Raw genomic sequence first — 15,002 nt, 5'->3', positions numbered from 1 at the left:
AGCACAGTGAATGCCACAAGCAAGCCTTTTTTACTGAAGTGGGTATAATCTAGAAGGGAAGGAATTGTTTTTCGTAGTGTTGAATTATTTTCATATTACAAGGAAGTCTCAATTTACTAGCAGTGTACTTTTATTTTAAAGTACAAGTTCAAGTGTTGGCTTCAGATTTTTAAAATTGAAGGAAAGAGAGGCTTTAAATTGGCCTTGGTTGGTAATCCTAATTGAAAATACTCTAATTGAAGGCATTGTGCAAGTATCTTGTGCTGTGAGGCTAGAAATTAGCTTTGAATTGTTGTTGATTTCAAAGCACAGTGTGGGATGCACAGACTTTGCATGCTGTTTATCCTGTTTTATAGTTTTAAATTTCAAACTATTTCATAATGGTTTCCTCATAGGAATCATATTTGATGCCTGTCATGTCAGGTTCTTTCTGTGTGCCTTTTTTTAATTAAGCATGGAAATGAACATAATCCATAAAAAAATCTTTACAGGTATATTACATATACTTGTATTATTTGGAGCTTAATAAGTATTTTCAGAATCCTTTATTTATTACTTGAAATGAAGTATGTTAAATACAAATCAGTTTCTTGACCCTGTGACTTTGTATTTCATTTTGAAAATGTTGATGTGTTGAGGTGTGTAATCGAATATCAGAGAAACAAAATGGAGATTTGAGAATGATGAACTGATTACTAGGTATTTTTGGTAGTGAGATTTTAAGACCAGTTACTGTTGTCCTTATAAAAGTCTAATACAGTCACTCAGCTGTTAAAAACCTAATCCTCTATTTTAAAAAAATATACAAAAACAAATTGTCTATCTTTCTGCCTGATCTCTTCTCAAGTACTAACACAATGGAAACAGTGGGTGATCTGTCAGTGTGTTTGGTTTGTCAATGATGGTTTTGTATAAATATTGGGAGGGTAAGAAATAAAATTCACACAGTAAAATATGATTTCATCGGCCTTTTCTCTGCAGCTCCATGGCTCATGCCGCGGTGTGAAATTCTCATTTTACACACTTTGCAGGCGGAGCACATGAATTATGCATTGAGCAAGAAAAATCTCCTGCCTCAAGTCCTATATGCATTTATCCAGGTTCTGTCTCTATTACCAAGATGAATTGCAAATGGAGAAATGTTTGATGGAATAGAGCTCTTAACTTCTTTGTTTAGAATTCAGATTTTTATTTTTATAGTGAATCCTTTAAGTATGAAAATGTTGTGAACTTACTATGGATTTTTTAAGATGAAAAATGAAATAAAATAAGAGAAGAATGCCAAACATATCATGAAGCATTTTATCACCTTGATTCACAATGCAGGGTTTTTTCCATTCAGTAGAAGTAACCATTATCTATTGGCTAATGTTGTATTTCAGTCCCTGGTTATTCATCGTTCTTAGAAAGTCAATGAAATTCTGTCCTTCTCCAAATCCTTTTTTCTTTCTGATCTAGGCCTCTAATCAAAGATTATGCCAATTTCACATGCAGCTCTGTTCTGTGTTGTGTGTGACCTGATGTGTATTTAATAGATACCATTACACACTCTTGGCTATGAAGTAGAAAATAAGGTATAGACTTGCCTTCAGCTTTCACTTCATCTTGATTTGATAGGTTTCTAATTTTTCAGGTGGGGAGGTTACAGTTCTATAAAGACAGTCACGCACCACTGTAGCTCATAGGAAGCTCCTCCCGTGGTGCCCCGCACAGCATTTGGATAAAGTCGTATGATGACACGCTCTTTCTGTTACATGGTCTTTCTCCACGGAAATGATGCTCTGGGTGAGGTGCTGTTTTCATTCTCAATCTGGTTTCATTTACCTGCAGCTTTTAAATTTCACCCTCAAAGCTATTATTCCCCCATACCGGCCCCCTTCATCCTGTGACCCATTCAGGCCCAGACATTACTCATTTGAGGAGTGGGGAAAGGAGCGGATACTGAGTGTTTTGTTACTAAACAAGGAAAGAAAATTAAAACCTCTCGGTGTGATTTGGAGTTTTCAGTGGCAGAAATAACTACATTGAGGAAGAAAACCAATGCCTGACCTTTAGTTAGTATTTACTGTACATTATTTTATCCTGAAAATAATTTAGTGAGTATTGGCATAAGGAAAAACACAAATAGAACTCTTAAATCATACAGATTTTACACAGCGTACACTTTATGTGGCACTCCTGTCACGTGTGCGCTGTGAGAGCTCTGATAGCATGTCAGCTTTAAGTAGTGGAAATGTGCCTTCTGCTTCAGTGATGTCTTTCTAAGTACTCAAAAATACCTGAAGTAATTTGCATTAACGTAAGTTATAATACAACTCCCCCAGTAGATGGTAAGCTATTCGGAGGCAGAGACTAGGTCTGTTTCTATTGCTTAGTGCAGAATCTGAAAAATATTTAAAATTCAATACCTATTTGTTGAATTAATAAATTATTAAATAAAATTTTGTAGAAAGTTAAGTTTGAGGCTTTAATTTAGCTTAAGTACAAAAGAAGAATATAGATTATAAAGATAAATAACTTTGACCCAAATACATGTGTTTAATAATAATGTTCTTTGTTGGTTTGTTGATACTGCTACTCATTATTACACGTAATTCATACTTTTTGTTATTATCAAAGATCTATGAATCTTTTCTGAATCTCTAAACTGTGAGCACCTCAGACTTAAAGACATCGTACAAGGGTATTTCAAAGAAGTTCATGGGAAAATGAAATTAGAAGATAATGCACATTTTCTGTGTGTTCTTTGAAGTTGCCTTATGTCTTAGTCGTGGCTGTAAATGTTGCATTAAGGAGAGCAGATGTGGTGGGGGCTCCCTGAGTGCAGATGTGCTGCAGCATAGCTCCCTCTACAACACAGTGGAGAGAGTAAGCGAGCCTTTTAACCTGAAGAACAGGAACCTGGGAGTGCAGTGACAGAACCCAGTGCTGAGAGATCGAATAGCGTGTTCAGTGCCTATCTCGGATGACATCAGAAGAGGCTGACCTGACACCCGATCATGGACCACTACAGAGCTACGCATTTGTTGTTTCTCTATCTTAAGTAAACTCACTTTAAAATTAGTTTCAGGAATTTCAGGAATATTTACTTTCTACTAAAGAGCTGCATTACATTTTATATTAGTAAAATGTTGGCAAGTTGTAAATTATTACTTACATTTAAGTTTCCTTTCAAAGAGCCTATGTAATCTTCAAACACAAACTGTCCTGAAATCATTTACATTTTGTATATAAGGCGAGAAGTACTGTATACCAACTGAGGCGGAAGCTTTGCTTCACAGACATTTCCATGTGACCATGCAGAAACCTAATTTGTTTGTTGTTTGTAAGACCAGGCAGAGGGAAAGAAGGTTTGGAACATTAAGAGCTACTTCATATGCTTTTTAAACCGAACTTGCAATAAATGAAATATCTGTTATTTTATAGGAGAAAGAAGGAAGACCAAAGCAAGCTAGAAGTACTCTTCCCAAAGATGTCTCACTTCTAGATCTAGATGATTGTAAGTCTTTTAATTTAACATGTTTCCTCCGTGCTTATAGGACTTGGTTTTTTTAATCTATAATTCTGTTTTTAATTCTCTTAAGTCTTGTGATCACATATTTTAGAGGTTTTGTGCTGATGGTATCTCCTCTACCTTAGTCCTTCCATTGAGCTGGCAAAAGCACCATTACTAAACACAAATATACAGCAGCTCCTTAGTTTTATGTGTTTCCAAATGGCTGCTTATAGACAATCCTGAATTTTAACTTAGTCTAAGGTAGTAAAGAATTCAACAGGAAGTTTAACTTGTTACTCCACCGGGTCATGCTGACGTTCAAAGCACCTGACCTTACAGATCATCTATAAAATGTGAGAAGTGTTAAATATTCTTTATTTGATATGCATAAACCACACTAAAATGCCTTTCAGTAAGTAAAAGGCAGAAGTTTAGATACAGGAAATTCTAATGAGATTGCCACAGCTAAGACCAAAAATACGAAGTAGACGTTTCCAGATGTCTTCAGCTCTTGCCTTAGGCAGGTAAAGAACAAGTGAATCTTGTTCAGTTCTGAGACAGTGAGGCAATTTCCCCAGCATTTAAATCTAAATCCAGTCTCCCAACAGGTTTTGGGGTGGCATTGACAAGTTTTGTTAGTTAAGTCCAATCATATCCTTAGAAGGGCAAAACAGTGAGGGCATTTACTGAACTGGAATTACTACCAAAATTTCCTATTTAACCACACAAGGCAATATTAGACTGTCGGACAAAAAATCCTGTCAGCCATTCATGATCTGAATTCTGGTGTATGAGAATTAAATTATGGTGCACATAAAAAAAAGTCACGGGACATTGCTGTTTTGTAATAAATAAGGCAGTGGCCAGCTATTACTCATTCGTAGCTTTTTTGAGATAAGCTATCAAGTCTGCCCTTTCATTCTTCTTAATGCCAGCGAAGATCATTTTGGTTCCAGGGATGTATTTCTTGGGATTCTCCAAAGACTCCATCCGCGTGTCCTCTCCCCAGGTGACGCCTTTGTTCTTGCTGGCGTCTGTGTGGGAGAGTCCAGCGGCCTGACCTGTCTTCCGCCCGAACAGACCATGGAGAGTTGGTCCAGTCTTGTGCTTGCCTCCCTTTTCCACAGTGTGGCACTGGGCACATTTCTGAACAAACATCTTCTTGCCTTTCTCAACATCACCCATTTTTAACTGCTTGTTAGTAGCTTGCGCCCCAGAGGACCGCACTGGGAAGCTGGACGTCCCGCTCTCTAAGCCCAAGGATACGCTGGCCCGCGCCTAAGTCTATAGGACTTGTTTTTTTAACTTTTATTTATTTATTTGAAAGGTAAAACAATAAAGAGAGGGAGAAACAGAGATCCCCCATCTGCTGATTCATGCCCCAAATAGCTGCAACAACCTGAGCTGGGTCTGTCTGAAGCCAGGAGCCCGGAACTCCATCTGGTTCCCCCACTTGAGTACAGGGGCCCAAGCACCTGGGCCATCCTCCACTGCCTTCCCGGTGCGTTAGCAGGGAGCTGGGTCAGAAGTGGAGCAGCTGGGACTCGAACTGGTGCTCCCACAGGGAACGTTGGTGTCATAAGTGGTGGCTTAACCCCCTGCACCACAATGCCAGCCCAGTGGAATATTTTAAGTTTTTGTAGTACCTCTCATTTGTATGTCTCAAAATATACCAACTTCTGTGGAGAAAGATTTATAGATGAATAAGGCAAGAAAATGTTAGGAATTGATATATTAGTATGTTTCATCTATTCAGTTTATTGATTTTGTATCAGATGAATAATTGTAGTCATGTATGACTACGGTATGGGTATGAGTATACCAAATTTGTTTTAAAATCTTTTGCTTTAGGCCGGCGCCGCGGCTCACTAGGCTAATCCTCTGCCTGTGGCGCCGGCACACCAGGTTCTAGTCCCGGTCAAGGTGCCGGATTCTGTCCCGGTCACTCCTCTTCCAGTCCAGCTCTCTGCTGTGGCCCCGGAGTGCAGTGGAGGATGGCCCAAGTGCTTGGGCCCTGCACCCCATGGGAGACCAGGAGAAGCACCTGGCTCCTGGCTTCGGATCAGCGCGGTGCACCGGCCGCAGCAACCATTTGGGGGTGAACCAACGGTAAAGGAAGACCTTTCTCTCTCTCTCTCTCTCTCTCTCTCTCACTGTCCACTCTGCCTGTCAAAAAAAAAAAAATCTTTTGCTTTAGTTGTTTTTACTTGTTTTGCTAAATAATTCTCCATATCTCAGAGCGTCTGCTTTGTGAAATGCTGACTTTAGGGACTAACACATCTAACGCGTAGAGCCAGGGAGCAGTAAGCAGGCATGTAAACAGCGTCACTGCCTCCACTCGCACAGTCTACTCACAGGAACAGGCTACACAGCCTTGGCTTACCTGCCGTCATCTGTAACTATTAAAAGTCTTTGTCCCGGCAACTCCAACTCTGAGAGCTCAGAATCCTTCAGATGTATTCACCTGCTGTGCAAAGAAATGCAGGTATGCTCACCATCTCCCAGTAAATCCTCCCCCTGCTTTGTGAGAGAGAGGAAGCCAGCATCATTAGTAGAAGACTGACGAGTGAGATTCACAAACACTCGACTAGTCATCCTTCAGTGTGTGATCTTGTTAGGCTGGTAGGAAAGCATGATTGTACTCTGATGTTCTTCTACAGGAAATGTAAGCTGCGTCGTTACAGCATGAGCATACAGCAAACAGTGAAGTCTTTAAGATTTCTGTTAGCCAACAGTAATCGTGTTTCCCATGAGCCTTGTGCTCTGTGCTAGCAAGTTGTTGAATGTGTTGTGTTAGAGGCCACAGAGTGGAGTGGCAGAGGGAACAATGGGGCTAAGCTGAGTTTGAATCCTAGGGCACTTTATTTAACTATCTGTGCTTTACTATAAAATTGGGTTAGTGCTGACATTTATTTAGGGTCATTCAGTCCTGGAAAGGAGGAATTACAGGATACATGTAAAAGGTTTAAAGTTGTGTCTGGCACATGATGGGTATTTCACATGGGTTAGTGACGACGATCTGGTGATGAGGATGTACAAAGTTACCTTTAGCAAGTTACGTGTCTGGCATGTTAAGCCATTATATATGGCATTTTACATTTTCTTAAAAACTTTGATCAGAAGGATAATTGTGTGATGATTGCATTAAATGTACTTCAGCTAAGAAAAGTGTCTCATAGAAACAGCTTGTGGCCGGCACCGTGGCTCACTTGGCTAATCCTTCGCCTGTGGCGCTGGCATCCCATATAGGCACGGGGTTCTAGTCCTGGCTGCTCCTCTTCCAGTCCAGCTCTCTGCTGTGGCCCAGGAGTGCAGTGGAGGATGGCCCAAGTCCTTGGGCCCTGCACCCACATGGGAGACCAGGAGGAAGTACACGGCTCCTGGCTTCGGATCGGTGTAGTGCCGGCCGTGGTGGCCATTTGGGGAATGAACCAACGGAAGGAAGACCTTTCTCTCTGTCTCTCTCTCTGTCTAACTCTGCCTGTCAAAAAAAAAAAAAAAAAAAAAGTAATAGCTTGTAATCCTGAGGCCCTGGGTTAATATTCTGTTACACCAGTTCGGACTCTTCCCTGTGCAGATCTTTTCTCCAGATTGGCATACTGAGATTCTGTTTCATTACTGCTTCTTTCTCTGTATCATACACATTCTATTTTGTGCCACAGTCTTAATAACTTTTTAAGTAACTTTCTGATTATACTTTACATCATTGTAATAAATTCTGTTCAACAGATTTACTGTTGTTGGAATTTTAACTTCTTTTTTTGCTATTGTAATCAGTGAAGCAATATGTATTATATCCATAACTTTTCCCTTAAGATAAATTTCTAGCAGTAGAATTGCTAGTACAAAGACCTTGAAGGATTTTTATCTGAACTTGTCTTCCAGAAACCTTTTATCAGATTATACAGTGTTCATACAGTTTCAGTCTGCCTTTTTGAATTGCTTAGGTCCAGAAATGTTTTAGATTTTAAACTTTTTTTTCATATTTTGGAATATTTGCATAATCTTTGCCAATTGACTTTACCTGATCTGAAATCCAAAATCCAAAATGCTTCAGCATCCGAAACCTTGTAGGTGTCGTGTCTGGGCTCACAGAGTCCAAGATTTCCGATGTTTGGCTTACGGATGCTTAGCCTGTATGAGAGTGCAAATTTCTCTCACCCACACCAATGCAGGGTTTTGTATCTTAAAAATACCTTTTCCAGTTTGATGGGTGGAATGGTGTCTCATTTTAATTTGTATGCCATGGTATTAAAGAAAACATCAAGCCATTTTATTTATTTTTTTATTTTTTAAAAGACTTATTTATTTGAATGTCAGGGTTACAGAGAGAGAGGGAAAGACGGAGAGAGATTGATCCTCCATGCTCTGGTTCACTCCCCAAGTGCCTGCAAAGGTCAGGGCTGAGCCAGGCCAAAGCCAAGAGCCAGGAGCTTCTTCGTGTCTCGATGTTAGTACAGGGGCCCAAACACTTAGGCCATTCTCCGTTGCTTTTCCCCAGCCATTAGCAGGGAGCTGGATCAGAAGAGGGCCAGCCAGACACGAACTGGTGCCCATATGGATGCCATTGTTGGAAGCAGTGGCTCTACCACCACACCATAACGCTGCCAGCCCTGCCATTTTGCTTCTCATACATTAATTAAGTTCTTCTATTATTAGCTGACCTCACACTCCCCTCAGGCAAACCTTTCAGGGCCACCTTTCATCTTACTATTCCTTAATCGCCTGTTTCATTCCAAAGCCTTTGCTTCTGATGGTAAAGGCCTGTCTTGTCTTTCTTTTTTTTTTTTTTTTTAAAGAGTGGAACTTGCCTATGATGTGAATTTGTCTCTTGTCACTTGTCTTTGAATCAGAGGCTGTTTCTCCCTCAACTTGCTATTCCTTGCATGGACATCTAAAATTCTGAATGTGTGTGCAATGGACAGAGAGTGGCTGGGTGGGTAAATGGACAAACAGACTAACAAATCTGCCTTTAACGCTCACCAGAGGGGCTGATGTTGTGGCACAGGTGGTTGAGGTGCTGTTTGGGATGCCCGTGTGCCAGTCCCCTTTGCCCTGCTTCCAGCCCAGCTCCCCACTAACATCACCTGAGAAGCAGTAGAAGATGGCTCTGCCACCCAGAGGATAGAGTTCTTGGCCCCCAGCTTCTGCCTGGCCTAGACGAGGCTGGAATATCTCTCTGTCTCTGTCTCTCCCTGTCTGTGTGTGTGTGTGTGTGTGTCACTCTGCTTCAGCAGGATACACAGCAGACTCAGAATGGCAGATGTCCTAAACAGCACTCTGGCCTCAGAATCAGCCCTTAAGGCATTCGGATCTGGCTGAAGAGCCCATGAGAGTATTTTAGGCATGGAAAGCCAAGACACTCTGGCAAAACAAACAAACAAACAAACAAACAAACTAAATCTAAATGAAAGATCTCTGCGAGTGAGATCCCAGGAAAGAAGGGGCCATCAAAGAAGGAGGTGCCTTTCTCTGAAGGGAGGAGTGAACCTCCACTTTGACTATGACCTTGTCTAACTAAGATCGGAGTTGGCAAACCCAAAAAAAAGGCTTCCATAGCCTTGGCAACTCATGACAAGAGCCTAGGGTGATTACTGATGCCATAAACAAGAGTGTCAGTTGTTAAGTCAACAACAGGAGTCACTGTGCACTTACTCCTCATGTAGGATCTCTGTCCTTAATGTGTTGTACAATGTGAATTAATGCTATAACTAGTACTCAAACAGTACTTTAGACTTTGTGTTTCTGTGTGGGTGCAGACTGTTGAAATCTTTACTTAATATATACTAAATTGATCTTCTGTATATAAAGAGAATTGAAAATGAATCTTGATGTGAATGGAGTGGGAGATGGGAGGGTTGCGGGTGGGAGGGAAGTTATGGGGGGAAAAGGCCACTGTAATCCATAAGCTGTTTTTTGGAAATTTATATTCGTTAAATAAAAGTTTAAAAAAAAACTTATCAGAAAAGTTATATGTTACATAGACAAAATGCTCTTTTCTAAGTTAGCAGAAGTAGCTTTTAAATTCTGTTGTGATTCTACCACTCACTTTTCTTCTGACTTGGCCTGAATCTTCCTGTGCCTCATTTTCAAAATTTTTTATATAAATCACCCTTTTAAATATTTTTGTAAAAATTATCATACTATTTTTTTAAAGATTTATTTATTTTTACTTGGAAGTCAGAGTTACACAGAGAAGGAAGGAGAGACAGAGAGAGAGGTCTTCCATCCATTGGTTCACTCCCCAGTTGGCCACAACGGCCGGAGCTGCACCGATCCAAAACCAGGAACCAGGAGCCAGGAGCTTCTTCCAGGTCTCCCACGTGGGTGCAGGGGCCCAAGGACTTGGGCCATCTTCTGCTGCTTTCCCAGGCCACAGCAGAGAGCTGGATGGGAAGTAGAGCAGCAAGACTAGAACCTGCACCCATATGGGATTCTGGCACTGCAGGTGGCGGCTTTGCCGCTAGGCACAGCGCCGGCCCATAAATCCCTTTAAAGCCTTCTCACTGCCTGTACCTGGCTTTAAGTCCTTTTCACTCATTCCTGAACTATTATCGATTTGTTCTCTCTGCAAGCGCTACTGTTCTGCGTTCTGCCCCGTACAGCACCGTGTGATTAAACACCGTGCCGCATTCATCTTGTCGTTCCACTGCTTGGTGACCTTTGTACAGTTTCCTTGGTTTACAGCATAAATCCAGTCCCCTTGGGTTTCTCGTCTGCCTCCCCTCAGCCTTTGTTTACGGCATTCTCTCATTCAACGGTAAATTGTCCTCTTCCTTCCCTCTTGTTCAAATGCTGTCCTCACTGGAAAGCTAGCTCTTCAGGAAGCCTGTCTCACACCCTGTCCCCTGTGTGGCACGTGCTCAGTGCCACACACGGTGGTGTCTGCTCAGGGCTGAGGAGACCTGGGTGTGTAGCAGAACTAGGACTCCGTTTCCTCCCCACCCCTTCTCCACTCTGCTTTTCCTGTTGTCCATGTTGAGGTGTTATTTAAGATTTCCTTGGGAAATTTTCTTCTTTGGAAGTATTGTTTATGGACTGTTTTGTTGTTTTTACTTTTTTCAAGAATGCATTTTTTTTTAACTAGACTTTAAATTACTTGAAGGCAGAGTTTAGGATTTTAAGTTACATGAACATTTTTTTCTCTCTGTTGCTGTGTTCAAAAAGTAATTATTAATGAATAAATATTCTACCTCATTGTAAGATATTTTGAAACTAAAATGAAAAAAGATGCTTTGAAAAGGGATAACAAATTAAGTAAAAGCTGTTCCCTTTACAGTGTTATTTTTGAGTAAGAATTTCTTGGAAGCTAATACTCTGTCCACATTTTAACATACTTCATTCAATAAAAGTTGAGAAGTAACTAGCCACTAAAAGTTAGTCAGTAACAGTGTGTTCACAGCGACTTGGGGAGATGAGAGTGTGTGAAGACACACGTTTGTATTACATAAGAAGCGCAGTCATGGCGGTTTGCTCACGTGTCCCTGTGAAACAGCGTCTGTGTGCTGTGCTGAGGTGCAGGTGAATGCTCCAAGGGGCGTCTTTTTTTTTTTTTTTAAGATTTATGTATTTTATTTGAAAGAGTTAGAGAGAGAGAGAGAGAGAGAGAGAGAGAGAATCTTCCATCCATTGGTTCACTCCTCAGACGACTGCATCAGCCGTAGCTGCGCCGATCTGAAGCCAGGAGCCAGGAGTTTCTTCTGGGTCTCTCACATGGATGCAGGAGCCCAAGCATTTGGGCCATCTTCTACTGCTTTTCCAGGCCATGGCAGAGAGCTGGATCGGAAGAGGAGCAGCTGGGACTAGAACTAGCATTCTGATATACAGTGCCATCCTGTGAGTGGTGCCTTAACCCTGCTGTGCCACAACACCAGGGCTTGGCTTGGCTCTGAGAGGGCCTGCTGAAGCTGGGTATCGGCTGTACCTGCGCTGTGCGGCATGGTGTGTGCCAGCCACTTGTAATGTACGCAAACGTAAATTAATGAGAGTTTAAAATGCATCTCCTGAGTCGTGGTAGCCATGTTTCAAGGGCACGTTAGACATTTGTGGCTGGTGGCCACCGTGTTGAAGCACACAGATGTAGAACATTTCCATTGTCGTAGAAACTTCTCTTAGACTTGGCTGACTAGTCCGTTGAGGACTGTGCACCTAGTTAAGGTTACTGGACTTGCTTCTTAGAGGTGATTATGCTGAGCCTTTGAAGGGTCTTCAGCAAAGAGTCACATGGCCACATTTGCATTTTCAAAGGCTCTTTGAGGGGCTGGTGTTGTGGCGCTGAGTGAAGGATCCTTTGCATTGCCTGCAGTCCAGATTAGAGTGAGAGTGCCTGTTCCAGTCCTTGGTTCTCCACTCCTGCTCCAGCTTCCTGCTAAGGTACTTGAGAAGGCAACCCAAGATGTCCCAAGTACTTGGGCACCTTCCACCCACGTGGAAGACCCAGATGGAACTCCTGGCTTGGACTTGACCCAACCTCAGCTGCTGTGGCACTTTGGGGAGTATACCAGTGAATTGAAGATCTCTCTGTCTGTCTCTCTCTCTCTCTCTGTTATTCTGCCCTTAAAATAAAATAAACGTATCTTAGAAGAGAATAATTTTCTAACTTATAAGTATCTATTTTCAAGTTCACGGCAGTTTTAGAATCAGTATAACATTTCTGTCTAGCACATAGCTTTTACTGACAAAGTATAATTAGAAGAGAATTAGGTAGCCCAGACCCCTAATTAGGTTGAGTGGAGAATAAAGTAGAGAAAGGATTTAATCATCCTGGTAACACTTCTAACTCATTTGGAGAACTCTCTTGAAAGCTCTTGTTTCTATTAGTGTGGAAAAATGTTTCTTCACCTTTTTTGTTTAGTGAAATTACTGGGTGATAAATGTGAGTAGTAATATTATGTGATAAAAATTTTCAAGAGCTATTATTCAAGATATTGGTCTCCTTATTTTGTTATAGGATTTGCTATTATGTTTGGAAAGCTAAGACTAATAACTGCCATGACTTGATAATAACTTGACTAAATCACGATGTTAAATAGAATTGTCATACATTTATTAATCAGAGTAATTTAATTAAATTTACTAACAAAATAAAAATGTTGCTTTTAATAATGTGAATTAAATTTCCATGCACATTTGCTAATTTGGGTCTTTTTTTTTTTTTATAGTTAACTCAGTATCCACTCCAGTTGCACTTCCCACACCAGTTCTTTCTCCAAGCTTGAGAGCTGATCTTGAAGGTTTAAATTTATCAACTACTTCATCAGTCATCAATGTAAGTTATTTTAAAAATATGATAGTTCAGTATTCATATGATGCTTTTGCATCTTTTTCATTAAAATGTAAATAATTGAAGTAGATTCTTAATCTTGAACAGTTATTCCTCTAATAAGTCTAGTTTTAATTTTGTAAATAGTTTTTTAATTTGCTCTACTGAAACCATTATCTTATCAATTCATTTCTGCTTGTTATCCACAATTAATTGCCATGAGTCCATTTTTCTCTGGCATTGTTATAAGCCTGTAATATACAAGGGTGCTCTGCCACACTAAGGTAGTCTGTGTATGGTCGTGCGTCCTTTCTAAGAAAGGTGCTGTTGGTGACTTCTTCCTGGCGTGAACATGGTGCAGTGTGATTACACAGACTAAGAAGGCTGTTATGTCACGAAGCAGCACAAGCTTATGGGACCACCATCACGTAGTGTTGTGCTGTAGACTGACACACAGTTATGTGGCACCGACTGTTCCTGAATTCTGCCATAAAGAATTGGGGTCTGTATTATCAGGCTTTCATTCCCACAGTCATCCTGTTCCAACTACAATGCTTTTTCACCATAAGCTACTAAAACTTTAAGACTATTTTATTTAGAAGTCCAAAAATGTCTTTCTCTTTGTGTTATCTTCGTTTACTTACAGCATTGGTGTCTTTTTGAAGAAATTCTTTAGTGTTATTTATAGAATGTGACTTGAAGTAGGGTGAGAGACCTGTCTATCACAAAGGAATGCCAGAATCCTCAACCTGTCGTAGTATCTGAAGCTACAGTAACTTGGATGTGTTGGCGTGTTACATCCACTGACCAGTCACTTTAAGTCAGGCCTGCTGCTTGGGGTCTGTAATCTGTTGGTAGGTGTGACTGTCTGTGAATTTGTTGTCAGGATTCTGACATACAGAGAGAATAGAAAGGCATTTGGGCAGGCTTATGTAGCTTGGGTAGTTCTGGTGTATCGGGGTTGCCAGTCCTGGCGGGGTACACAGTCCGTGACCTTAGCTGCCGGGAAGTGGAGCTTGCTCCTGCCAGAAATGGTCAACAAGAGTGGCCAGTTCTTGTACTTATTTATTTTTACCGAAAAACTCCTTCAGAGCAAATATGATACCAAGGCCATGCAATGAAATACTGAAAATCACTACTTCAGTTTCTGTTATATCTTATTCAGCTCACTCAGAAAGTTCAAGTGAGAACTGTAAAGCCAGCATGTTCTTTTTAAGTAGAAAAAGAAATTATATCTTAGCCACTGAAACATGAAGAATCAGAATGATGTGTGTGTGGGAGGGTGGTGGTGTGCAACAGGCTAAGCCACCCCCTGCAACACTGACATCCCATGTGAGAACCCAGCTTAAAAAAAGGGGACCCAGCTGCTCCACTTGCCATCCAGCTCCCTGCTAAAGTGCCTAGGAAACCAGCAGAAAAAGGCCCCAAATCCTTGGGTCCCTGCCACCCACGTGCAGTACCCAGATGGAGTTCTGGGCTCCTGGCTTCAGCCTGGCCCAGTCCTTGCCATAGCTGCCACTGGGGAGTGAACCAGTAGATGGAAGCTCTCTCTTAGTTTCTTCTCTCTCCTATCTGTATCCCCATTTGTCTCTCTCTAACTCAGCTTTCAAATGAATAAATTAAAAACAAACAAAAACCCGCAGATGTGGTAGGCAGGAAGGTAGTGGATAAAGAGCTCACACCCTGATATCACAGGTCCAAGGTACAGATCCCCACTTTGCCACTTACTCGCTGTACATGACCTTGGGCAAATTGGTGGGTAACATTTCTGCACCTCAGTTTCCTGTAAGGTTAGTGCCTGCCTCTCAAGATTGTTGTGAGATTAATGACGCAATACATGTAAAGCTCTTGCAGGAGTGACTGCTGGACGCTTTGTTGTCTCGGTAATTACTGTTATCTTCAGAAGTGATATGTTAGGTGATAGGTGAACCTTGAGTGTTCTCTCAGAATTTATTAGCTGTAAGAGAAACGTGCTTCAGATTAGTAAAGCTTGTGGTGAGCGTCATTGATCGAAAGTGGTTGGAAGATTCCCCCCGTTCTACTGAGGAAGCGCAGAGTGCCAGGGTGTTCGGGTGGGTGAAGTGAGCCCCCAACATTCGGCCCCTGCAAAGCACCTCTGTCTGGAGTTTTGGAGGATTTTTCTGATTTCTGTTTTTTCAATTAAAGGAGAACTGTAATCCCATTTTGTAGGGTACTTTGTTGGTTTCTCTGGGTATCCGTCCCTCCGTCCATCCACGCTTGCGG

At 41.3% G+C, this 15,002-nt stretch overlaps 1 protein-coding gene and 1 pseudogene across 11 annotated transcripts in view; one reads left to right on the top strand and one right to left on the bottom strand.

Annotated features, from left to right (window-relative positions):
• AP3B1 (adaptor related protein complex 3 subunit beta 1) overlaps positions 1–15,002 on the top strand; it is a 269,201-nt gene that overhangs the window by 176,564 nt on the left and 77,635 nt on the right. For all 11 annotated transcript variants that reach the window (XR_016220329.1, XM_070056312.2, XM_051837574.3 and 8 more), the window contains 2 exons: positions 3,427–3,499; positions 12,658–12,764. Coding sequence is in view for 10 of the 11 variants with exons in the window: in XM_070056312.2 (XP_069912413.1) it covers positions 3,427–3,499; positions 12,658–12,764 (180 nt within the window). In the remaining variant the exon portion in view is untranslated. The remainder of the gene's footprint in view (positions 1–3,426; positions 3,500–12,657; positions 12,765–15,002) is intronic.
• Positions 4,253–4,781, bottom strand: LOC108175836 (cytochrome c, somatic pseudogene; annotated as a pseudogene).

Source organism: Oryctolagus cuniculus, chromosome 14 (assembly GCF_051225735.1).
Source record: "Oryctolagus cuniculus isolate XC-2025 breed Fujian yellow rabbit chromosome 14, ASM5122573v1, whole genome shotgun sequence".
In the NCBI taxonomy this organism is placed as follows: domain Eukaryota; kingdom Metazoa; phylum Chordata; class Mammalia; order Lagomorpha; family Leporidae; genus Oryctolagus; species Oryctolagus cuniculus.
Note: the sequence above shows the minus strand (reverse complement) of the source record. Positions and strands in the feature narration are given on the sequence as shown.